Raw genomic sequence first — 22,910 nt, forward strand, 5'->3', positions numbered from 1 at the left:
CTGGGTTTTCGTGGTCGGCTTGCATTGGACGACGCTGCAGGTACGGAGTACAGCCTGGAAGCAATTCGCACAGCGAGGGCCACAGGCAGGTACCGATTCCAGTTGGCCCCACCATTGCCCCTGCCACGCCTTTGGCGAACAGGGTCAATTGATGGCCGTAGAAGTACACAGAGCCCAGCTCTCATCTGGGCTCGACGATGAGATATGTCCAGCGCATATTTACGACTCAATGGTTCCAAAGTACGTCTTTGGTTTCCAGTGCATGTCTGTGTCCCAAAGCAACCTCTTGATTGCTAGAGGGGCAGTTCTTACACTTTGAAGACAAATGGGCACACAGGCGACACGGCCAACATCGCCCAGAGCGAACTTTGCGGTACGAATCGTACGACATAGCCACGCGGATCGGCTTTAACAAGTCGTTTCAACCTCTGGGTCGCTCAGCTGGGATTTTCAACTTTCCGCGTGTGCCCCGGACGGCTGCATCAGGTATTGTGCATACGTACTTGGCAGAAGAAGGCGAACCACCCAGGGTAGTAGTGCCGTAGTGCAACAGCATGTCATGCGGCGTGGTCACGCCGTGGGTGAAAGCAGCCTCAGGAATGTAGGTGCCGTGATATGTGAAGCTTGGCAAAGGCTACCGTCTGTGCCGCAGAGCCACGGGCTTAATACCTAGTACTGCATGAACCCTTGCCGTAGGACGGGACACGGTGTATTAGGGCAACGCAATCCTTGCGTGGCTGCTCCAGCGGACTTGGCCACCCGTGAGGAGGTAACAAGATCATGGCCCATTGTAACCTTCTGCCACTCTGTTGCCGTCCTTGCCAGATACATCATGAACTTGATGCCGAGTTTGTCTCGTTTGCCGGTCATGGCGCTGCGTTTAAAGGTGGCCGTATTTCACTTGATGGCAAAGGCCAGCCAACCTTCCAACGCTTCAAGAGCCCAGGACATCCTCACCCGGGCGTCGGATCTGTTGGGTGCCTCCTGTTTGCGCGGACGGCGGAGCTATACCTTTGGCCGCGGAGGTACCTCCAGCACGCGGAGATCCGTCCACGAAGACACAGATGGATTCCATGTCCGTGCTCTGCCCGACCGCCCGCGAGACGGGGGCTTGAGGGGCAGCGACTGCACTCTGTGGCAGTCCCCCCCCCCCCCCCCCCCCCCGCAGGTGGAACAGGGTCTACGTACCCATTCGTCCTGCACTAATGCGGCTGCTGGAGTGACCACACAGGGGTCGTCCACCCACCATCTTGTCGCTCGATTTCGGCGCTGGCGTCTTCCCGGACGGCGCCCCGCGTTCCCGTCTGTGCTGCTCCCCCTCCGCCGCTGCCGGTTGCCGATGTCACAGTCACAGCCTGTGGGACCTGCTTTGTTGTCGGTCTCGCGGCTGTCGACTGCACCTGCTCCGTGTGCTCAGTGCGATCGCCGAGCTATGGGCGCATGTACTACCAGACACCACGGCAAAATCCACGCCTAGAACATGCGCAGAATTCATTGTGCGACCGGCACCCGCAGCGTCTGCGCAGGCTCGTGACCAGCACGAGCCGGCATGGCCAAAGTTTGTGTGCCCTGTCGAACATCCATCGAGGACCCGTTTCCGGGTGCCTTCGACTGGGTGCAGACCCGCCCATTATGCTACCGACACGCGGAGACGCCCCCACCGCTGAATGCCACTCGGACGAGTAAACCACGCTGCGACGGCGAGATTGTCTTCGTGGCCTTGTCCAGTTTTGACTTCTGGGGCAGTCCATGGGAATTTAAATTTCCGTTTGGCTCCCATGCAAGTTGAGAGGGATCAGTTTTCGACCACGCTGCCGTTTGCTGGTACCTCGTCCCAGGCGCTTTTGGTGTTTTGGCTGCGTGGTGCTTTGTACGACGAGAGGTGCGGAACTGAGGCAGCAGTCTCACCTCAAGTGTATTCCCCTGGAGCCCCTTTGTCGCCGTAGCCATTGCCACAAAGATCCCAACCAAACGGCCTGGCCGGATGAAGTCCACGATATAGTCCGCCTTGCGCTGGCTAATGCACGCAACGCCTACGTTTTACGAGCTTAGGTATTCCGCGCAGTGTGGAGCCAGTTGGCCGCGTGCTGTCAGCTGTCTCGTGATGTTGACGCTCCGGACAGCCTCTGCGGCATCCATGAACGCGACGTCGTTACACAAAGTATGGAGTATGTCGACGTTGCATTCATCGTGAGTTTTCACACTTCGCCGCCATGGGTTCACCTGCGATACCTCGGCGCCCGAGGCTGCCTGCAGCGGGTAGAGGTCACTTGCACCGCCGTCCTGACTGCCCTGGTCCTACCCTGGGACTGCCTTTTGGCACCACAGTGGGATCATGGGTGGTGGCTCGACCACGCCCCCGCCCGCTCGCGAGATCCGCTCAGGGCCGGCAAGTCGGCATGCGGGGTAGAATCGGTCGCTGGACCACCCGAAAACACGCTGGAAGCAGTGGGCGCCCCCCACACCGGTACCCAGAGCTTGGCGGCGTCTCAACGCTGTCGCACAGGAATGCGGGTTACAGTACACCGACAGGCAAAAGAGTCCTGGATTTCGCAGTGATGCACTGTAGCACCACGGCAGCCCGCCCGGCCTTCCTTGGCTGCTGCGCCTGCCATTGCGTTGCTCAGTCAGCCTTTGCCTGTCTGCAACCTGTCGTCTCCTCGCGAGCGGCGCCAAATCACCCCACGCACCCACCACCTGCAAGCTACCTACAGCTCCCGAGCTTTCAGTACCTCATATAAGAATCCCCCCTCATCTCCCCTCCCGTCATCCTTCTGTCCGTCATCGAAGGCTCACCGTGACCACTCGTGCAGCTCTGGACCTGCACTGCAACGGCAGCCTCTGCGACCCTCCATTCCTTGTGGACCGGCATCCCTACCCTCTGCGCAAACACCACGCTTCTTCACCTGCTGACCCGCCACATCTGCTTCCCGGCTCATATCTGCTCTCATCTCCCACCGCCTCCCACTCCTGGCCTGGCCAAAGCACGTCCTTCATCGCCGGGTACTGAACCTCCCAGATCCGGCTCGTCAGCACCTACAGCCTAAGGAACCAACTTGGACCCGTGCAACATGGGCGGCGGAGGAGAATTGAGGAGCCAGAGCTCCTACCCTGTCTTTGTCAACGAGCCTGTTGGTGTGCCCAAGACGAGCATCCTGAAGGATCGCATCGAATTGCTCTACAGGTCGGAGCAATATCGCAAGGTCAACTTGCTCGCGTAGGTGTCTGGATTGCATGCTGGCCGCTCACCCTGACTAACTCGTGGCGCAGCAACCTGTACAATGGCAGGTTCTCAGGCAAGCCTCATGTGAAGCTCTACGTCTGGAGCGCTCCTGGTCAGGATCGACCTAGCTTCGACGAGGCCGTGTCGCATGAATTCAAGGAGACTCATACGGGCGCCGCCTTTGGACCGTCATGGACCACCCATTGGTTCAGGGTTCACCTCACCGTGCCCAAGGAGCTCGTCGACGAAGAGCTTGTGGTCTTCGAGTGGGACGCCAACAACGAAGGCCTCGTCTGGTCCGACGACGGCATGCCGCTGCAGGGCCTCACCGGCGGCGGCGACCGCATTGAGTGGATCATCCCCAAGTCTTTCCGGGACGGCAAGGAGCATGTCATCTACATCGAGATGGCTTGCAATGGCATGTTTGGATGCGCGCCGAATGGCAAGGACGCCAACGCTCCGCCGGACCCCAACAAGTACTTCGGCCTCAGCACCGCCGACATAGCCGCCGTCAACGTGCCTGCTCGCATGCTCCATTTCGACATGTGGGAGCTTGGTGACGCAGCGCGTGAGCTCCCCGAGAATTCGGCAGAGCAGAACCAGGCTTTGACAGTCGCCATGAAGATCATTGACACCTTCAAGGTGGATGATCAAGAATCCATCCTGGAGTGCCGGAAACTCGCCCAGGAAATCATCGGGCCGGACGTTGATTCGCACCGGGTGTACCAGGTCGGCAAGGAGCCAGTTGTGTTCGGCATTGGCCATTGCCACATTGATACCTGTTGGCTGTGGCCATGGGCGGAGACCAAGCGCAAGGTGTGCCGCTCGTGGTCGAGCCAGTGCGACTTGATGGACCGCTATCCCGAAGCGCACTTTGCCTGCTCTCAGGCACAGCAGTTCAAGTGGCTCAAGCAGTTCTACCCTCGAGCCTTTGACCGCGTGCGCAAGAAGGTCGCCGAGGGCCAGTTCCATCCCATCGGCGGTAGCTGGGTTGAGCATGATACCAACATGCCCAGCGGCGAGTCCCTTGTCCGTCAGTTCTTCTACGGGCAGCGATTCTTCGAGGCCGAATTCGGGGCTCGTTGCCGTACCTTCTGGCTGCCCGATACTTTTGGATATTCGAGCCAGCTGCCACAGCTTTGCCGCTTGGCGGGCATGGATCGCTTCATGACCCAAAAGCTTAGCTGGAACAACATCAACAACTTCCCACACACCACGTTCATGTGGGTGAGCCCTGATGGCAGCCAGGTCATCTGCCACATGCCCCCGTCGGAGACTTACACGTCCGATGCCAATTTTGGAGATCTTAAGAGAAGCATTTCCCAGCACAAGACACTGCGCGTGGATAACTCGTCGCTTCTCGTCTTTGGCAAGGGAGACGGCGGCGGCGGCCCAACCTGGCAGCACTTTGAGAAGCTCAGGCGCTGCGCCGGTATCAGCAACACCATTGGCGGCATTCCGAAGCTTAAGCTCGGCCTCACCGTTGATGATTTCTTCGACCGCCTGACACCCAAGGTCAAGGACCTTCCAACGTGGTACGGCGAGCTGTACTTCGAGCTGCACAGGGGAACCTACACCACGCAGGCGAACAACAAGCTCTTCAACCGCAAGACTGAGGCTATGATTCGTGACATCGAACAGCTCGCCACGTTCGCGTCCATCAGGAACAAATCCTACAAGTATCCCACTGAGGAGATTGACGGCATGTGGGAGGCTGTTCTACTGTGTCAGTTCCATGACTGCCTGCCAGGTAGTTCCATTGAAATGTGCTATGATGATTCGGACAAGGTATGTGACGCGAGGTTCCGCATACTTGACTATTCTTGATACTAATGCGCCACAGCTCTATGCAGAAGTGTTCAAGACCGGAAAGAAGCTCCTGAAGGAGCTGTACGAGGCTCATAATGCTTCTGAAGTGCAAAAGGGCTCCTTGGCCGAAACCGTCGTCGTCAACACGCTGCCCTGGCATCGCAAGGAGATTGTTGAAGTCAGCGAGACGGAGGTCGGCATTGCTTGTGGTGACGGCCAAATGTTGCCCGTCCGCACGTTCAAGGTGCAAGAGGACAAGCCCGCTGTGACTGTGACTGAGAAGCACGACGAGTTCGTTCTGGAGAATGACAACCTGCGGGTCACCGTCAAACAGGGTGCCATTACGTCACTCTTCGACCGTGTCAACGACCGCGAGGTCATTGACCAGGGAGGGTCGGCGAACAAGTTCGTCATTTTCGATGACATTCCTCTCTACTGGGAGGCCTGGGATGTCGAGGTCTATCACCTCAAGACGAAGCGCGACCTGCAGTACGGCGAAACCAGAGTTCACGAGAACAAACCGCACAAGGTCACCTTGGTCACCGACATCAAGATCAGCGAGGAAAGCTCCCTCAAATCGTACATTACCCTCTCGGCCGCGATCAAGGGCCAGCCATCCCAGATCAACTGCTCGGCCGAGGTTGACTGGCACGAGAACTCCAAGTTCCTCAAGGTCGAGTTCCCTGTCGATATTGTTAACACCGAGGCTTCGTACGAGACGGCGTACAGCATCACCAAGCGGCCCACGCACTACAACACCAGCTGGGACATGGCCAAGTTTGAGGTCTGCTGCCACAGGTTCGCCGACCTGTCGGAGCACAACTACGGCGTGTCCATTCTCAACGACAGCAAGTACGGTTTCGCCACCGCCGGCAAGACGATGCGCCTGTCTCTGCTCAAATCCTCCAAGTCCCCAGACGAGCACGCAGACATGGGCCACCACTCAATCCGATGGGCCATCTTCCCTCATCAGGGCTCCCTGTCATCGGCCACGGTCAAGGCCGCGTACGCCTTCAACAACCCGCTCAAGGCACTCTCTGCCTCCAAGGCAACTGTGGAGAGCCTCACCGGCGCACCGGTCAAGGTCGTCAGCCTTGACGAGTCCGACTCTGTGATTCTGGACACGGTGAAGCGCGGCCACGACGACGAGGACGTCAGCCGGCGCGAGGGCCTCCGCGTGAACAAGGGCAAGAGCGTGATCCTGCGCTTCTACGAGTCCCTCGGCGGCCACAGCCGGGCGACCATCAAGACGCAGTTCAACGTCAAGCGGGTGACAAAGGTGAACCTTCTCGAGGACGAGCTGGAGGAGGTCAAGCACGCCGAGGGAGACTTCGACATTAGGCTGCGGCCGTTTGAGGTGGCCACCTACAAGGTCCAGCTTTAGGATAACACCGCGAAGCCTTTTTTGCAAAGTGTTTTGAGGTCTGGAATCAACTCACACTGAGACTTTGGTGTGCAGCACGGGTATCGCACAAGAGAAATACATGTAAATTTAGTATGCCCTGCGATCGTTTCGCATCTCTCTTCTCATGCTTTGGTATGGAGGGATGGGTAGGTACGAAGTACAATAATTGCAGCGAGTAGCATTAGGGCCTCATAGAGACTTCTCTCGGCGGCAAACCCCCTCTCAGCTCAACTGCTACAAAAGATTTGCGCACCCTTTAAACGCCGCTGCCTCAATACAATGCCAGAACCCAGACAGTCCAGTAAAGCGGGCTAGGAAACAAAAAGATGGTTACACATGCATATCATGCCTATACACAGGACTCGTCCAACCCGTATGACGAAAACACCACAGTTGCTCGTTCTTCATGGTGAACCGTAGCTGCCACCGTCAGGGAGCTCTTCAATGACGTGCTCAACCATGGTGATGAGCTCGTTGATGTCGGGGCGCTCCGCAGGCTCGACTTTGAGGCAGCGCCGCACGATTTCGCGGATCGGCTCGCTGATGGAAGCGCTGCCGCCGGCGCCGGCGCCTCCAGGGCCGTCCGACGGGCCGCCGTCTGACGCTGCACCTCCAGCGGCCGCCCTCGCCTTGGCCTGGCCGATGCTGTTGACGCGCTTGGCGCCGCCGGGCGACTCGTCCGGGAAGCGCCAATCGCCACCGAGGACGCAGAGACTGAGCGTTCCTCCCGTCTCGTCGGAGCGCATCTCGAAGGGAGACTTTCCGACCAAGCAGGCGTAGAGGGTGCAGCCGAGTGACCAAATGTCCGTCTTGGTGTCGATGACGGTCCCCGTGCGCACGTCGAAGAGTTCTGGTGCGCGGTACGGCATGGTGGAGTGCTCGGCGGCCGTGTCCTGGATTTGCAGGGCGAGGGACTGCGACGTCACGGGGACGGGTGACGGGGCGACGGAGCCGAGGTCCATGAGAATGGGTGTAGATCCAGCGTCGTCAATCATGATGTTGCCGGGCTTGATGTCCCGGTGAGCGTAGGACTGGACCTTGCCGCCGGGGCCCGACGAGCTGATTTGATTCTCGTTCTCCATGAGAGGGCGCTCCTGCTCTGGCTCTTCCTCCTCCTCGGTGCGTTTTCCACGCGTGCCCATCTTGCTGCCGCCAGCCCCGGCGCCACCCCTCCGGCCGCCGCCGCTGCTGGGCCCGTCGGCGTGATGGTCCTCCTCGTTGCCCATCTCCATCCTCTCGGCAGGGCCGGGCCGATACTCGTGCATCGCCCGCAGCGCTTTGCAGACGCCGAGGAACAGCATCATGAGGTGGCGTTCCGGGAACGCGGTGCGGTTGACCATGTTGGCGTTGATCATGTCCTGCAGGTTGCCCCGGCGGTAGTACGGTAGCAGGACGTAGACGGTCTTGGTCGCTTCGTCGGCGCCGCGCTCAGTGGCGACGGCATGGTCGACGGCCGATATTATGGTCGGTATGTGATCGAAGAGGCGGTAGGCGTCGACCTCCCGCATGGCCTGCTGCACCGACTCTGCGCCAAAGGGACATCGGATCTTCTTGAGCGCAAAGAGCTCGTGGGTCGAGGTGTCCTCGACGAGGTAGACGTACGAGAAGCCGCCCTGGCAAGCGACATACGTTAGCGCCACGACATTTTCATCAGGCAACCGCCACGGTCCCAGTAGCAAGACGTACTTCGCCTAGCAGACGCAGGATCTTGAAGCTGCGGCTGTTGACCTTGAGAGTCGGCGATCCAGGGAAGCAGTTGAGGCAGTTCCCGAAGGAGTAGAAGAGGTCGAGGAATATTTGTGCCATTGTTGCTCCGGCTCACAACGAAGACCTGCTTAAATTCTCGTCGAGGGCGAGCTGTGAACGCACCAAGAGCGCGCGGTCAAGGCGAGTGGCGCCGCGTATGGAGCTCCTGAGCAAGCTCCCGGTCAGGTCGGCCGATGGATAGCTAGCTGGTCGTGTCGCCCTCGTCGCAAGCACGCAAATTCGTCGGCGGCGGAACCGTACAATGCAACGCAGCAATGGAAGGAATCGCGGCCTGGAGTCCGTCACAGGAGCACACCCGCTGCCTGCGCGATTGTTGCGTCGTGGCTGATTATTCGTCTGACGTGCGGGAAGGACCACGGGACTTGTCGCAGTGAGCCAACTCTGGGGCGACGTGAGCTGGCGATGGATCCGTCAAGCTGCTGAGCTAATACACCGACCGGGCGTACGGACAACGGCCTGGCGCCGGTGCGCCGCGTGAGGCAGGCTGACGCACAGCCTCTGGCGGGCAGCTCAGCCACTGCTGGGTCGCACCCACAGCGTCACACCTCCCCCACCAAAACCAGGTGCCAGGCCAGGACAGGTGGCTGCGGGCCGTGGGGTGGATGGGTTGGTGGGCGTGCCAGTTGTTGCTTTTTTGGTCTCTCCCGCACCCTGCCAGCAGATGGACCGCAGGGGTCTAAAAACCGGGGCAACGCATGGCATCTGCATCGATCCGACGACATGCCATGTAGTGACGAGGTGCACATGCCTGTGAGAAAGCATCAACGTCCGGCCAGAACATGCAATAATGCAGGTCATGAATGTTCAATATTTGCACGTCATCGAGCCTTATAGTCTAGAGGTCCTTCTCTCTTGGAATTGCATTGATTATGATGAAATACGACGACGCCCTCCACGGCCCCCGCGGAACGGAGCTTCAATGCCAGGACGTTCTAACGTGCCACTCCATCTTTTGCTCACCGCCCTTCCTCTATTGTACACAAGCCTCGTGTTTCGCTTGACCGGAGCCGACAAAAAATGCGTCCTACGTGGGGGCCCACGTAGACGAGGTGGCCCGGGCCCATGATGCAAACTCCAATACTCCTCCCGCAAATCAAACATGAGCGCAAACCGTGAGATGCAAAACTCCATCCTTGGACGTCCCTTTCCCGCTTAGCAGGAGAACATATCCTTAAAACACCCCCGCTCCCTTAAAGACAGACAAACTCTTCATGACAACAAGTTCCTCAGCGATGGGCTCGCGCTAGCCCCGCTGGCAGGCCGGCTCTCCGGGGGCCTCGAGGCCATGGAGCCGGCAGATCCGGGTGGCTCAAGAGTCGGCGGCGGACCATTTCTTGGCATTGGCGGGCTTCCGTGCGAGCCTGGGTATGGAGATATTTGAGGATGCGGATGCATCCCGTGAGGTGATGACTCGTACCTCGACGACGGCACGCCATTGCTGAGGCTCGGCGACCTATTTGGTGGCGGTGGGGGAGGATGACTCGGCGCTGCATGATACGGAGGGACGTAGGGTGCAGGCGGCGCCGGGCCATTCAATCGCCGAGGTGACGGGGGTAGGCCATTTCCGTAGACGGGAGACCCGTGTGCGTGATGGTGGCCTACCGAAAGGGGAGCAACCGGCGGAGGAGCAGTCATTGCCGGAGGCCGAAGGGAGGTAAGATTCGACAACGGAGGCGGCGCCGGCGGTCCTCCATGAAGTGGTGGAGGGCCCCCATTGAGATGCCGAGGCGGCGAGCCGTGCTGGCGCCTAGATAGGTGAGGCCATTCACTAAATGACCGAGGGTGCGGGGCCGCGCCGTATGGATGCGTCACAGCCGGAGGTCGGGAGTCCATGTGTTGCGGCACCGCAGCGGTAACGGGGGCGGGTGGCGGCGGCCGCTCATTCGGGGTAGGGTGATGCAGTAGCGAATGTATTTCAGATCGCAGCGGACGATAGTCGGAAGGCGGCGCAGGAGGACTTCGCAGCGGAGGTACCGCCGTGACCGGTGCAGGTGGCATCGCGTGAGAGGACCGAGGAGGTTCAGGCACAGGCGGCGAATGCTGCGGCACAAAGGACTTCGACGTACGAGGCGCCTTGCGGCACTGATGGCATTGGAACTTGCGCTGCTCCACAAACTTGCGCGCCTCGGAGCCAAGGACGCCATGGTGGCCATTTGTGAGTTTCCGCTCCTGCGAATCGTCGATCGGCCACCACTTGGGCGTCACATCAATGCCGCAAGTGATGCATACCTTTTCTCCAGGCTGCAGTGCGTTCGTTGCTGCCTCGGTGGGCTCGCCGTTTCGAGCAGGCGGCCCTGCACCATTCGCAATCGTTGTAGTCGTGCCAGCAATGGATGTTCTCCTGGGACCGCTGGGTTGGGTCGGGACTCCGGACACCTTGGCGGCGTTCATCATTAGGTTGGCCTTGCGGACAGTACCCGTCAAAGTGAGGTCCGCCTGCTTGTAGTTTTGGACGTAAAACTGCAGGGCGTTCAGCCCAGACTCGGTCACCATCTCGTGCATATGATGCGCGATCGTCTTGGTGGGAATATGGTCCTTGCACCACAGCACAGCCGACATTGTGCCGGTCTCCCCATTCAGGGTCACAACGTTGAACTGGTCTCGACGAGACCCTTTCACAGGGCTGACATCAAATCCGAGTAGATGGCCTTGCTGCCGCGCACATTCGACGTGGTCTGATGGAGTGGTCAGCGTCCAAACTTGTAACAGAAGTGTTGTCGGGGCATCTTACATGGCACACGGCATTGGTGGCAAGAGACACAGGCGCCCCCCTGTTGGTTGCAAGCCTGGCACACCTCGTCGTATCTGGACCGCGGAATCGACGGGATGCCCTCGGACGGCTCGAGAGCCTTGGCGTTGCCAAACTTCACCTCTGGAGTCCACACCGCACAGGTAACGTGAACCCAGTTGTTGTCCGCCGTACGTTTGAGAGGCTCTCTGGGGTTCACCGGGCGGTTCAAGTCTTCCTGCTGCTTGCGGTAGTACTCGGCAGCCTTGCGCGCCTGTTGCACTTCCAGCCTCTCACGCTCGCGATCTTTCTCCGACATCTTCTTCTTGTGGTGAGTAAGTTTCGGCTGTTCGACGAAGTCTTGTTCGGTGTGCTCCACGGGACAGAGCACACACTTGTATTGCTGGGTTGATGTCAGTAACATCCGTGCGCAAGGATGGCTAGGCGAACTTACAATCGAGAGCTGGGGGTTCTTGTCGTTCGAGCACATGTCGCATATCCACTTGCCCTGCATGCGGTTGTCCATGATGCCGTAGCAGTTTCGATGTACGGTCAAGCGGCACTCGCGACACGAGATGTGCTGCTCGCCTAGCGGCTCCATCTGATCGCAAATTGCACAAGGCAGGACGCGGGGCTTCGGCATCTCGGGTATAGGTGTGCTCTCGGTGTACTTGTCCTTCTTCTTAGAGAGACCGGACCCTGGAACGCCGCCACCGTCAGAGTATGCCGAGTCCTGATCCTTGTCGGCGGGACCAGGGGCTCCCTTCAGCTTCTTCCTCGGAGGCTCCTGGCCAGCATTCAAGGAGCCGCTCATGGGCGTAACGTCGCGGTCTGGCGTCATAAGACCCATTTCCTGGGCTGCCTGGAGCTCTTTCAACAGCTCTTCGTCTTGTTTTCGCTTCCACGCCCTTCCACCAGATTGAGCCACCTTCTTGGCCACCTCCTCCATCTCCTCAAAACGAATGCCGTATCGACGCCACAGTTCTGCGCATCGCCGGCAGAGAGCAGTGACGTACTGGTTGCCCTTGTCTTTCCCATTTCCTTTGTTTGCGTTGTCGCCGACGAGTCCGGAAGAGGCGTTTGGAGCTCGCCGCCACTGGCGAGACGTAGTTGTGGAGCAGAATTGGCAGATGAAACTGCGTTTCTTCTCCGCCGCCTTGGCTGTGTCGAACGCGGAGTCGTCCTCGTGATCCGCCACGTCGTCAGCAAGTTTGTTGGCAGCTTCTTCGGCCCTCCTCGCGTGCTTCTTGCCCTTCCTGCCAGCAAAGCTACCCCATACTTGCTGACCGCGCTCTGTCTTCTTCCACGTATAGTAATAGCGTACGACCTCCCCTGGCGTCATCGTCTTCACATGCTTCATGACCAAATGAAGTTCAGAGCCATACTTGGCCACACCTTCCTCGAACTTTTTCTGTTCAGCCGGGGTCAACAAGGGTTCTTTGAATACGCCCTGCTCAGTGTCCGGAAGATCCTGAAGAGCGGTTGACGGGTCGTAATCATGCTGGAAGAGAGTCTCAAGTGCGATGTCCTGTAGGTTGGTGGAGCGCTCAGGGAGTCCAAGTTTCTTTGCGAAGACTTGCGCCTTCTTCATGTAATCTTTCACGTCTTCGTCGCTAATCTTGTCTTGCGTCGGGGGCTTCCAGAGGAGCGTCGAGGTCGCATTTGGGTCGTTCTCATCATGATCCTCGCCTCGTGCGACGTAACCGGGAGGCTGATCCTGGACCCACTTCGGTCGCTTGCCGCGCAGGGCCTTCTCGGCGTCCAAAGCCTCTTTGGAGATCTTTGGACCCCTTGGTCCCCTTCTGACCTCCAGCGGCTTGACATACTCGACGGGACGGCCAGGCCAAGGTGTGACGTTTGCCTGATGTCGCGGCCCAATACGCGTGCTTGCTCGAGGGTAGATACGGTCGTCGTAGTCGAGCGCGTCCTCCGGCTTGCAGTGCATTCCCAGGTACCGCCACGGCCAAAGGCTCGCTTGGTAGATTTGCTCGGCGGTACCCTGATGGTGGTGTTCCTCATCTGCTGGGGTAGTGCGATCGGTTTCAATGCCTTGAGCATCCTCATCTTCGTCGTCGAGGAGCTCATCGTCTTCGAGGTCGCCATTGGCATCAGTGCCACTGGGCGTGTTGCGGGCCTCGAGTTTTCGCTCCTGCGCTCTGCTGCAGGCGGCACAGGACCATGCAAAGCCGCGCGACGGCTTCTTGAGCAGCGGCGGCCGGACGCAGTTCATGTGATACGTGTTGTGACATACTGCACAATCGACAGAGTCGTTACTGAGGATGGGAACACGGAAATGTCAGCACAAGTTTTACATAACGCGCAAAACGGCTTTGCCAGCTTCTGCGCGGCGAGGGTAGTTGGTGCGGCATTGAGATGAGGTTGTCCAGATTGGTGGGGAACGTGGGTGAGGGTGGGCGGTGCGGTACGTACCTGGCACAGTAGCCGCTACATCTCTTGCAGAGCTTGACGGCGCTAGTCAGCTCCTTACCACGCCCCTGCTCCACCAAGACGAACTTCCAGCGCTCATCGAGCACCTTCTTGACCTTGTCGGGAACGTTGACGATGCTGGCGGTCGGGATAAGGTCGTAATTCTTTTGGATGTAGCGGTCGTAGAGCTTCTCGTACCAGAAGCTGTCGGGCGTTTTGCGGAACTGGTCCATGCTGTCAATCTCGCCGCGGTGCATTATGCGGCACTTGCCGCGCAGCGCCGTCAGCGGGCTAATGTCGGAGTGCATCGTGGCGAAGACCTGGCGCGTGTCGACGGCCTTGCGCCCGATATCCTTAGGGCGGTAGAACCAGTTGATGCGTACCGCGTCCACGGGTCTGGAGGTGTCGTTCCCGGCGTGCAAGAACTCCATGATGCGGCCCAGATAGTAGGGCTCGCCGGGGGGTTCGCAGACGAGATACACATGGTCTGCGGCGTTTGTTCGTTAGCCAAGGCGCTGCAACAATGAGCGTGTTGTCGCCGCCGCCGCCGCTGGCGGTGCGCCAGCCCAGAGGCTGGAGGACCCGAGGCAAGGCAAGGCGAGGCGAGGCAAGGCGTGTGGTGCGAAACCCTACGCTGGAGACAGCTGCGTGCATTTCAGCACGCGCAGCAGCTCCCGCCGCTTGGCACACGCCGCAGCAGCGCGAGCCCGTCGCCAATTTGCCAGCATGCCATGGCCATGCCTGAAATTGGCCGTGGGCGGATCGTGGGTGACCCTCCCAGGCTCCAAAAAAGTGGGTGGGTCCCCTTGGCCGAGCCACTGGGACTGGACTGGGGGGGGGGGAGAGGCTTTCGACGACTCACCATTTGGCTCCAGCACCGTCCCGTCGTCAGCTTTCATCCGCCCATTTTCCGGGCGGGCGTTGCTGTGCTCAAACGTCATGAGGTTGGTCTCCCGCAGTGGCGGCCCCGTAACTTGCATCGCGTTTCCGATGCGTTTTGTCGACATGACGGCTGGTGATGACATGGACGATGCAGTCGCGGATTGCGTTGTTGTGGCCTTGCGCTTGCGCGACGAGGGCTGCAATGCGACTGATGCCTGCGCGGGCTGCGATGCAGCGGTGCTGCTGCCGCCGCCGCCGCCGCCGCCGCCATTGCTCGAACTCTGTTCCCGGGACCCGTTCTGGGACGACCCAGCAGATTTGCCGTCGTCGAGGCCCAGCTTGCGCGACCCGCTGCCGCGAAGGGGACCGTCGCCATTCGCAGCCGCTGTGCTTTGTCGCGACGGCTTCTTGCCGCTGCCGTCAGGGTTGGTCTTGGAATGGTAGTAGTCATAGTTGTCCATCTCGATGTCCTTGTCCTCTGCGTAGTTGATGCGGGCATTGCCCGTCCTGTTGCGCGAGCGTGTGCCGTACGGCGCCGCCATTTCGGCGCCACCTTCTTTTGATCCAGGATCCGAGCCAGAAGAAGCCCTCAGCGACTCGGACGCTCCTGGTTGTTGCGCGTCCGAGTCTGTGGCTTTGGATTCCTGTCTGGGGCGTTAGCAGGTGTTGACCGCAGGCGGGTGTGAATGAGATGGCCGCTCTGGGGCAAATGGGCGAGAGTGCACAAGTGCAGGAAGAAAAAAACCGTGAAGCAGGATGCGGAATGTGCAATGGCGCAGAGAGGAACGACTGACATTTTGCTGTGCCATGGCACCAGCCGCTCACTTCGCGATCGTGGGTTGGAGGCGGACAGCGAGCGAAGGCATGCCCAGGCCGTCATGCGAGAGCGCGTGTGAGAAGAGCGTGTGAGTGAGAGCGCGGCAGCGCCGAGCGCAAAAGGATGGATGAGTGTGAATGGTGAAAATGTAAGTGTCGATGCGACCGAGACCTCGCGGGGGTAGACGATGAAGAGATTCCGGCGTCGGACCCGTCTCGCGAGGGTGAGGTATGGAGTGGGAAGAGGACGAAGTTGAAAGAGAGGTAGGTAGAAGAAGAGGCAGAGAAGGCCATGGTTCCCAGACGCCGGGAGAGCGAGGAAACGTCCTGGCGCCCCCGAGGTGACGGCCCTGGGGCCTGGCTCGAAAGGCACGTCCACGCTGGTACCGGAGCATGGGTGGGACGGCGCTAGCGGGACGAGTACCTCGGCGGTGCCTGCTAGCGCAGAGCCCTGCATTGTGCCCGCGGATAGGTGCGCGGCGGCCTGTCCTGCAGTAGAAGCTACTTTATATATACATGACACCCCCCCGGCCGTCATGTGTTACCTCTGTCCCCACGGAGGCCCGCCCGTCTCACACCATTGAGGAGGGACGGATCTCAACCCAAGTTTTTTGCAAGGCGTTCATCAGCGCCGCGCGCCCACCGCCGACGGCTACGGCTCGCACATATTTGTCGTGGCCACACGCGCGCCGCGACGACGGACGCTCCCACAGCATCGCCCGCAGCCAAGGAGCCGTGCGGCCTGGGCCTACGCCATGTATGCCGCTCGCTGGCTACGTGTTCGTGTGTGGTGAGGCCCCAGTTTGTGTACGGTCCGGCGAGATGCTACCCATTCTCGCCGGCAACTCTATCCAGCGCCACAGGCAGAGGGCACGCGGGAGTTGGGCTGCCTCGACCTGGCCAGGCCCCCGTCCCACCAAGGTTGATGCGTGACGGCGGCAAAACGCAGTCGGCGGCGCGGCGAGGCCAACAGTAGTAAGCCTCGGCCGGCGTCGTCGACGGCAAGCCATCTAGAGGTCTCCAAGGTATCACCCGCAGGGCATGGCGATCACGGCCTGATGAATGCCGCTGTGCTTCTTGATGGGGTAGGCAACGGGGACAGCAAGCCCTGGCACCGTCGAATCGAGGTTGGAAAGCGTAGGCGGGAGACGCGGCACTTGGAGGGGACGGGGCGAGGCGAAATATGAACGCGGCGCTGTTTGTCACGGTCAAAAGGGCGTGCGGAGCATGGACAGACGCATGCTTGCGCAGGCAGCACTTCGGTTTCGTGCAAAGTACACGCTCGCATTTGGGCAGATTATTGCACACACATGTGCGTCATGGGCTGCCCTGGCTCTGTTTGGCCGGCGGTGGTGCAGATCATGTGGCTCCGCGATACAGCGCGACGTCAAGCACAGCCGGCCCTCCTCGTTCGGACGCTCCGCACCTCTGCAAACCGAGGAAACGCGGGTTCGCGAGCAGTAACAGGTAGGCGGCGTGAAAGCGCGTCTTCGGCTTCTGAGCCGGGCCCTTGTTCCCCTCCGCCGCGACCCGAGCCACCCGTGAGAGAGGCTGCGTCGACGACGCCCGTCCGGCTTCAACATCGTCAAGCCCGGTGCAAATTGCAGAGCCAGGGCATGTACGATTACGAAGTACCTCTAGGTGGCTCCGTCCGTACACACAGCAGGCCCGCCGGTATTGGTGATGCGGTGGCAAAGCTTGGACCGCTCGCGGGCCCCGGGCAATGTACCGAGCCAAAATAGCCAGTGTCGGGTGCAAATCACGCATGCCTCCTGTCATTCATTGACACTGGGGCACCACCTGGGCGATTCTGCACTCCCATCTGCCTGGTGCTTGTCTGGTGCTTGAAGATCCCGCAGGGCCCGGCCAAGCGCAGAACTGGTCGAATGCAGCGACCGCGGGCGGTCACGACTTTCTTCATGCCTACCTGCTGCGTGTACCCGTCATGCGCTTTGCCCGAGGCCGACGCGAGGGAGGGCGGCTTGCATCCGGTTGTTCTCTCCCTCGCAGACCCTACTAGGATTTCACAAGGTTTGCTCACTCACACGCCCAAAGTAGGCAAGGCACTAGAGTCCAGTGAGTTTAATGGGATGGGAGGGAGCAGGGCCCTGGGCCGAAGCGTTCGTGTGGCGTGGCCACCGCTGGGCCGTCGCCACCACCCTCGGCAATAACATTTTACGAGTGCCAGCTTTCCCTCCGCGGACTGGCACGCGTCCCCAGGGCCTGGGGCCAGCACAATTGACAACGGGAGCAGGGTCAACCCGGCATTGCATAGGGCGGCCATGTCCGACGTGTCGCTTTGTGGGAATAACGACGAGGTGTTGTCCTGGGCATCTTGCTCAAGGGGCGAGGCGAGCAGCTCCTTTGATTTCGCCTCTGCCTTTGAACACTGTACGAAGTAGAGCAGGCGGCGAGCGCGGCAGGCGACTGTATGAAGTCGACAGCAGTGAAGTGTTTCGATTCCGGGCGACTCAGCCATAGATACACGCGCCTTGTCACGTCCTGACTGGCGTGGCAGGGCAACCCCCGTGAACCTGGGATTGCCGCCCGTGACCGAAGTGACGGAGGCAAAACGGCAATCCGTGGTGGCACAAAGCACGAAATGCACCGGCGCGGGATCCCCAAGCTACGGAACACGCTCGTCGTCAGGTTATTCGGCGTTGCGCCCGCATGTACGCTCCTGAGGGCATCGTGACGATTTCCATCGCAAATGGAACCTGGATAATTCCATTAAGGTCCGAGGCGATTGGACAGGAGCGGTTCGTTCCTCAAAGGGCTTCTTGGACCACAGTGGACGGGTCCGATCCAGAGAGACATTAAGGGCAGCCGAGCCCGAGGGCCGCAATCGGGTAGCCCCAGTGGGACATCTCGTTGACAAACCCAGGCAGGCTACCAAAAAGGTGGCCGGCCCTTCGGGATCGCAAGTCGACACAGGGAGTGGAGGGTGCTGGCCCACCGGGGCTGACCCGAAGGACTCATGGTGGGTTGTGGTCGCTACGTAAGAGTACTCGCAGACCTCATGCTTCATCTGTCGGGGCGTCCGGCTCCTGCGGTAGCGCGTCGCCACCAGCCATCACAAATGCTTGCATCGAGTGCACGCCGTATTTGCGTCTGAGTGACGGGTGCCGGGTGGCTCCGCGACAAGTGCAGTGATTTTACTTATCATAGAGTGTCTCATCACATACATCCATCTTGTAGCTTGTCGTCATCAGCATGTCCTCAAAGGTGCCCAGGACGTATGTATTAGAGTGTATCAGCAGCAGAGCTCATAAAACGCTCGCCTAGGGTAGGGGTGCCTCGAATGGATGGATTTCCTGGCTTGCCTCCCCAAGTCATTCACGCGACACGGCCACGTCGGAAGCCGTGGGAAACGACAGGTGAAGGAAACATCTTGCCGTTTCGCCTACGTGTGTTACCTGCATCCGCTGTCGAGCCATTCCTTCACTTGGATTTGCACAGCATACCATACGTTATAGGCGAGCAATCATCAAGAGAACGGTGCGGGTGCATCGCAGGGGGAGTCGCGCGCACAACTCCCAAGTTGCAGCTCAGGCAGAGGGGGCGGACGCACACGTTGTTGGCGGGACGCCTTCCCTTCTTCCAATCAGCTCGATGCCAAAAGGGAAAAGGCGTGCCGGAAGCCTGCGTGTCTGCTGGCCAATGGCGGCCCGCGGGGCATCTTCGCGCAGAGCCCTGCGCATCGGGGGCTGCAGCGAGAACGCGCCAGGCGCCGCGGGCTTGGAAAGGGCAAGGAAGGCGCCAGGAAGCCCGGAAGGGGTTGGAGAGGGGTGGGCGGCGGGCGTTGGCGGAGCAAGGGGGGGGGGGGGGGGGTGCGCGTGTCTGCTGGCACTGCGGGCTAGCTGTGGGTGTGTCAGCCAGCCAAGCCAGTGCAGCAGGTGCCAGGAACGCCCCGCGTCAATGTGGCTCTGCAGGCATGGCAGGGCCTTCCTTCTGCCTTTGGGTCGCTGTGGGCGGGCGCCCATCGTGATTCGGTGCCGACATGCCGCCTTCCCGCACTTGCCCTTCCGAGCCACTCGCCGGAGCCTCCACACGTGACACCGCGTGCCGGCATCTCAACCAGACGTGCCTCCATCGCGTTAATGGTATTCGCCTAACCCAGGGCATCGGTATCGTCGACACGCGTGGACCTGCGTTCCCACCAATGCTGCCACGAAAGACGATAGGGGCGCGTTGATCGAATTGCCCGTCTGCTCTCATGTCCCCAAGCTAATGCACACATACCGCTGTTGCCGCCATCGACGGCCCCCCGCTCACAATGAAGAGCATGAAAGGCCTCTTGCACACGACCAGCCTGCAGGAAGCCCAAGAGCGACAGCAAGCTTCTTATGGTCCGGCTCCTCTTGCGGGCCAGAAGCGAAGCCGGTCAAACAACGACGGCGACCCAAATGAGCGGGCACACGTGTCCAACGGTCTCGTTCAGTTTCAACGTGCCGTCAGCCTCCCTGCGGCTCCAACCCGTCTGTCCGCGAGCAGCATTGTGAGTGCGCGGAGTCAGACAGACACATCCGACTACTCTCAGCGAAGGCTACTAGCAGCCACACCGACCTCGTCCCGGGACCCAGAGCTGGACCTTGCTCACCGCACATACGATCTGCCATCCCAGCTTGTCCGCAGCCTTGCCTCCCTAGGTATTAAACAAATATACCCATGGCAGAAAAACTGTTTGAAAGGCCCTGGGCTGTTGGACGGAGAGAGGAACCTGGTATACTGTGCTCCAACTGGCGGAGGCAAATCGCTGGTTGCAGACTGTAAGCCGTAGACGTTTGGCCAGCCCAAGGACAATACTGACTTCTGGTTCAGTATTGCTGCTCAAGCGAGTATTGGGTGAGCCTGGCTGCAAGGCACTTCTCGTGCTCCCCTACGTCGCCCTGGTTCAAGAGAAAGTGCGTTGGCTACGGAGCGTCGTGCGCGACCTGCGTCTGCCGGAAAACCCGTCATATGACGTAGCAAAAGGTCCGTGGCGTCGACGTGCCGATGAAGGAGCCATTCGAGTAGTCGGTTTCTTCGGCGGTGGCAAAGTCAGGGCGACGTGGGACGATTTCGATATCGGGGTGTGCACCGTGGAGAAGGCTCGTCAGCTTCCCAGCACAGGCGTGACACCTGCTAATTCTTTGCAGGCCAATGCTCTCGTGAACCAAGCTATTGATGACTGCTCAATTCCTAAGCTTCGAGCCGTTGTGCTAGACGAGCTACACATGATTGATGACGATCACCGTGGGTACCTGCTGGAGCTCATAGCTACGAAACTTCTCAGCATCGAGCAGCCCATACAAATTGTAGGCATGAGTGCCACTCTACCGGTACGTCAAAGGCCTTGTGCTCGTATGGTGGAAATGGCTAATGATCTCCCCCGCAGAACATGAGTCTCATGGCTGAGTGGCTAGATGCCCACTGTTACGAAACTCGTTACCGGCCAATCCCAATTAATGAACATCTCGTGTGCGAAGGCAAGGTGTTTAATGTTGAATCCGCTGGCACTCGGTCCTCTTCCAATACCCAGCTCAGCAGTCGATGCTTAATGGCGGGGCTGATCTCACCAGACAGAGAGGTCACGAAGTCTTCGCACAAGGAATTCTCCGACCCAGTCCTCAATGCCGTCGTTTCGCTTGCATATGAAACCGCCTTCAACGGACATGGGGTATTGGTTTTTGCAGGCAGTCGCGGCGTATGCGAGTCGGACGCTCGTTGGATCAGTCGCGTCATGCCTGCCCCGCATTCAATCAGTCCAAGGTTGCTCGAAAAGCGGTTGGATCTGCTCGGCGAAATGCGGAGCTTAAGTACGGGTGTTGATCCCGTGCTTGAAGAGACGGTTCTATACGGAGTGGCTTTTCACCGTACGTGCCTCTGCACAGCCCAACAAAACGGCGCTGCCCCGTTACAACGCCCAAGCTGACAGATACACAGATGTAGGTTTTCAGCGTTGGTCACTATTGCAGCTTGTACGCTGATAAACCAGGCTGGCTTAACTAGCGAGGAAAGAGATTTGATATCTGCGGCCTATGATGCTGGAACGCTTGTCGTTTGCGTCGCCACATGTAGTTTGGCGGCCGGTATCAACCTGTAGGTCACGCGTGCCAACATCGCTCTTGAACTGTAATCTGATCATGTGAAGTCCGGCACGGCGAGTAATACTGCATAATGCGCGCATGGGCCGAGACTTTATAGGACCGTCCATGCTAAGGCAAATGAGAGGGCGCGCTGGGCGCCAAGGCAAGTCCCCAGTTGGCGAGACTTACTTGTGTTGTCGCGAGGCCGGCTTGGACCAGGTCCTGGATCTCATGCGAGCTGAGATACCCGAAGTTTCAAGCTGTCTGAATACCGAAAATCGGCGCATACAGCGGTGAGTGCCCCTTTACTCCGATGGCATCCTTGTGTGATCTAACCAGCATAAAGCGCACTTTTGGAGGTAGTTTCGACGCGACTGGCTACCAACCACGAGTCAATTTGTGACTACTTCTCGAAGTCGCTCCTTAGTCACTCGCACGGAGTAGAATTTGTGCACGAGTGTCTTGAAAAGAGCCTGATAGAGGTCCAGAGTATGGGTCTCGCAACCGGAGACACTGCAGACGGTCTCGTTCCGACTCAACTGGGAAGGGCTATTGTGGCCTCTGCAATTGACCCTGATGACGGAGTCTTCGTCCACCGCGAACTCACGAGGGCGCTTAGAGCCTTTGTGATGGACGGAGAGATGCACATCTTGTACGTCTTTACGCCGGTTCAAGACTTCGGCGTAATTGTCAACTGGCAAGTGTTCCGCAATGAGATGGAGGCACTGGACGAAAGCGGCCTGCGTGTGATGAATTTCTTAGGGATCAAGCCGACCTCTATCCTCAAGCTGTGAGTGAACCCCTGGAGGATCGGCGTGTCGAGCCCTCTGACACCGCACAGAGCCCAGGGCGCGACTTTGAAGGAGAACACGTCAGAGGAGAAAGAACTGGCCCGTGTCTACCGGCGTTTCTACCTCGCACTCCAGCTGCGGGACTTGTGTAATGAAACTCCGATACATGTCGTTTCTCGCAAGTACGACGCGCCGCGTGGTACAGTCCAGACCCTGTCCCAGACATGCCAGGGCTTCGCTGCAGGGATGATCAAGTTCTGTCACACCATGGGATGGGGGTGAGTGCTCGACAGCCTGCAGTCGCGTCTAGACGCACACAAACTGACTCACGGGACCCTCTGCAGCGTCATGGCTGCAGCCCTTGAGCATTTCTCGGATAGGCTCATGGCGGGCGCCAGGGCGGATCTCTTGGCCCTGGCAAAGATACCATTCATCAAGAGCCGGACGGCGTACGCGCGCACTGACACGCCCCTCGAAAGTTGATACAGGATGCTGACTCGTTACCCAGCCGAGTCTTTTGGGAGAGTGGCTACCGGAGCGTCGCATCTATTGCCAATGCTGACCCCAAAGAATTGCTCCCCGTGCTCATGCAGGTGCGTCAATTTTAGTGGCCGCAAATAATCGTGATGCGCTTGGCCGCTGACCCTGTAGCAGGCGCAGCCCAACAAGATACGCTTGAAGGGGAGAAACGACGAAAAACTCGAGGAGAAGTTACTGGCAAAGGCCGAGATTATCACTACGGCAGCTAATCGACTCTGGCGTGAGTGGAAAGACCCTGCTTTGGCTCGTTACAACACTGCTTACAGACATTGCAGAAATCCAGTTACAGGCAGAGATGGAGGAAGAGTAGGACGAAACAGCGAGAGGGGAACACTGGACTGTCACGTCTGCGTCGTCGAACCACCACCCCTGGCACCGGTGTTGTTTCATAGACCCGATTGGCAGGGTAAAATGATGCGACAGGGTTCTCTTCCCTCCGCTTCCGCTATATCTA

General features: G+C 59.2%; 4 protein-coding genes across 4 annotated transcripts; 2 read left to right on the top strand and 2 right to left on the bottom strand.

The window, feature by feature from the left end:
* Positions 1–3,071: 3,071 nt before the first annotated feature.
* PLICBS_002716 (glycoside hydrolase, 38 vacuolar alpha mannosidase) lies at positions 3,072–6,416 on the top strand (the record flags this gene model as incomplete). The annotated part of the gene is made up of 3 exons (XM_018322419.2): positions 3,072–3,217; positions 3,271–5,011; positions 5,067–6,416. 3 exons carry the CDS (start codon positions 3,072–3,074, stop codon positions 6,414–6,416), a joined length of 3,237 nt encoding a protein of 1,078 aa, XP_018179899.2.
* Positions 6,417–6,841: 425 nt separating this feature from the next.
* Positions 6,842–8,243, bottom strand: PLICBS_002717 (uncharacterized protein; the record flags this gene model as incomplete). The annotated part of the gene is made up of 2 exons (XM_018322420.2): positions 6,842–8,050; positions 8,124–8,243. The coding sequence occupies 2 exons, from the start codon at positions 8,241–8,243 to the stop codon at positions 6,842–6,844; spliced, it is 1,329 nt and encodes a 442-aa protein (XP_018179900.2).
* Positions 8,244–10,012: 1,769 nt separating this feature from the next.
* On the bottom strand, positions 10,013–15,050 carry PLICBS_002718 (putative PHD type zinc finger protein with BAH domain-containing protein; the record flags this gene model as incomplete). Its single annotated transcript, XM_018322421.2, has 8 exons — positions 10,013–10,244; positions 10,303–10,799; positions 10,868–10,879; positions 11,000–11,335; positions 11,387–13,205; positions 13,363–13,846; positions 14,222–14,885; positions 15,036–15,050. 8 exons carry the CDS (start codon positions 15,048–15,050, stop codon positions 10,013–10,015), a joined length of 4,059 nt encoding a protein of 1,352 aa, XP_018179901.2.
* A 4,283-nt stretch (positions 15,051–19,333) lies between these two features.
* Positions 19,334–22,766, top strand: PLICBS_002719 (uncharacterized protein; the record flags this gene model as incomplete). The annotated part of the gene is made up of 9 exons (XM_065600076.1): positions 19,334–19,559; positions 19,879–20,378; positions 21,330–21,418; positions 21,472–21,915; positions 21,967–22,194; positions 22,261–22,365; positions 22,425–22,509; positions 22,571–22,676; positions 22,732–22,766. 9 exons carry the CDS (start codon positions 19,334–19,336, stop codon positions 22,764–22,766), a joined length of 1,818 nt encoding a protein of 605 aa, XP_065456148.1.
* Between the last annotated feature and the right edge of the window lie 144 nt (positions 22,767–22,910).

Source organism: Purpureocillium lilacinum, assembly GCF_023168085.1.
Source record: "Purpureocillium lilacinum CBS 284.36 DNA, scaffold_2, whole genome shotgun sequence".
Taxonomy (NCBI): domain Eukaryota; kingdom Fungi; phylum Ascomycota; class Sordariomycetes; order Hypocreales; family Ophiocordycipitaceae; genus Purpureocillium; species Purpureocillium lilacinum.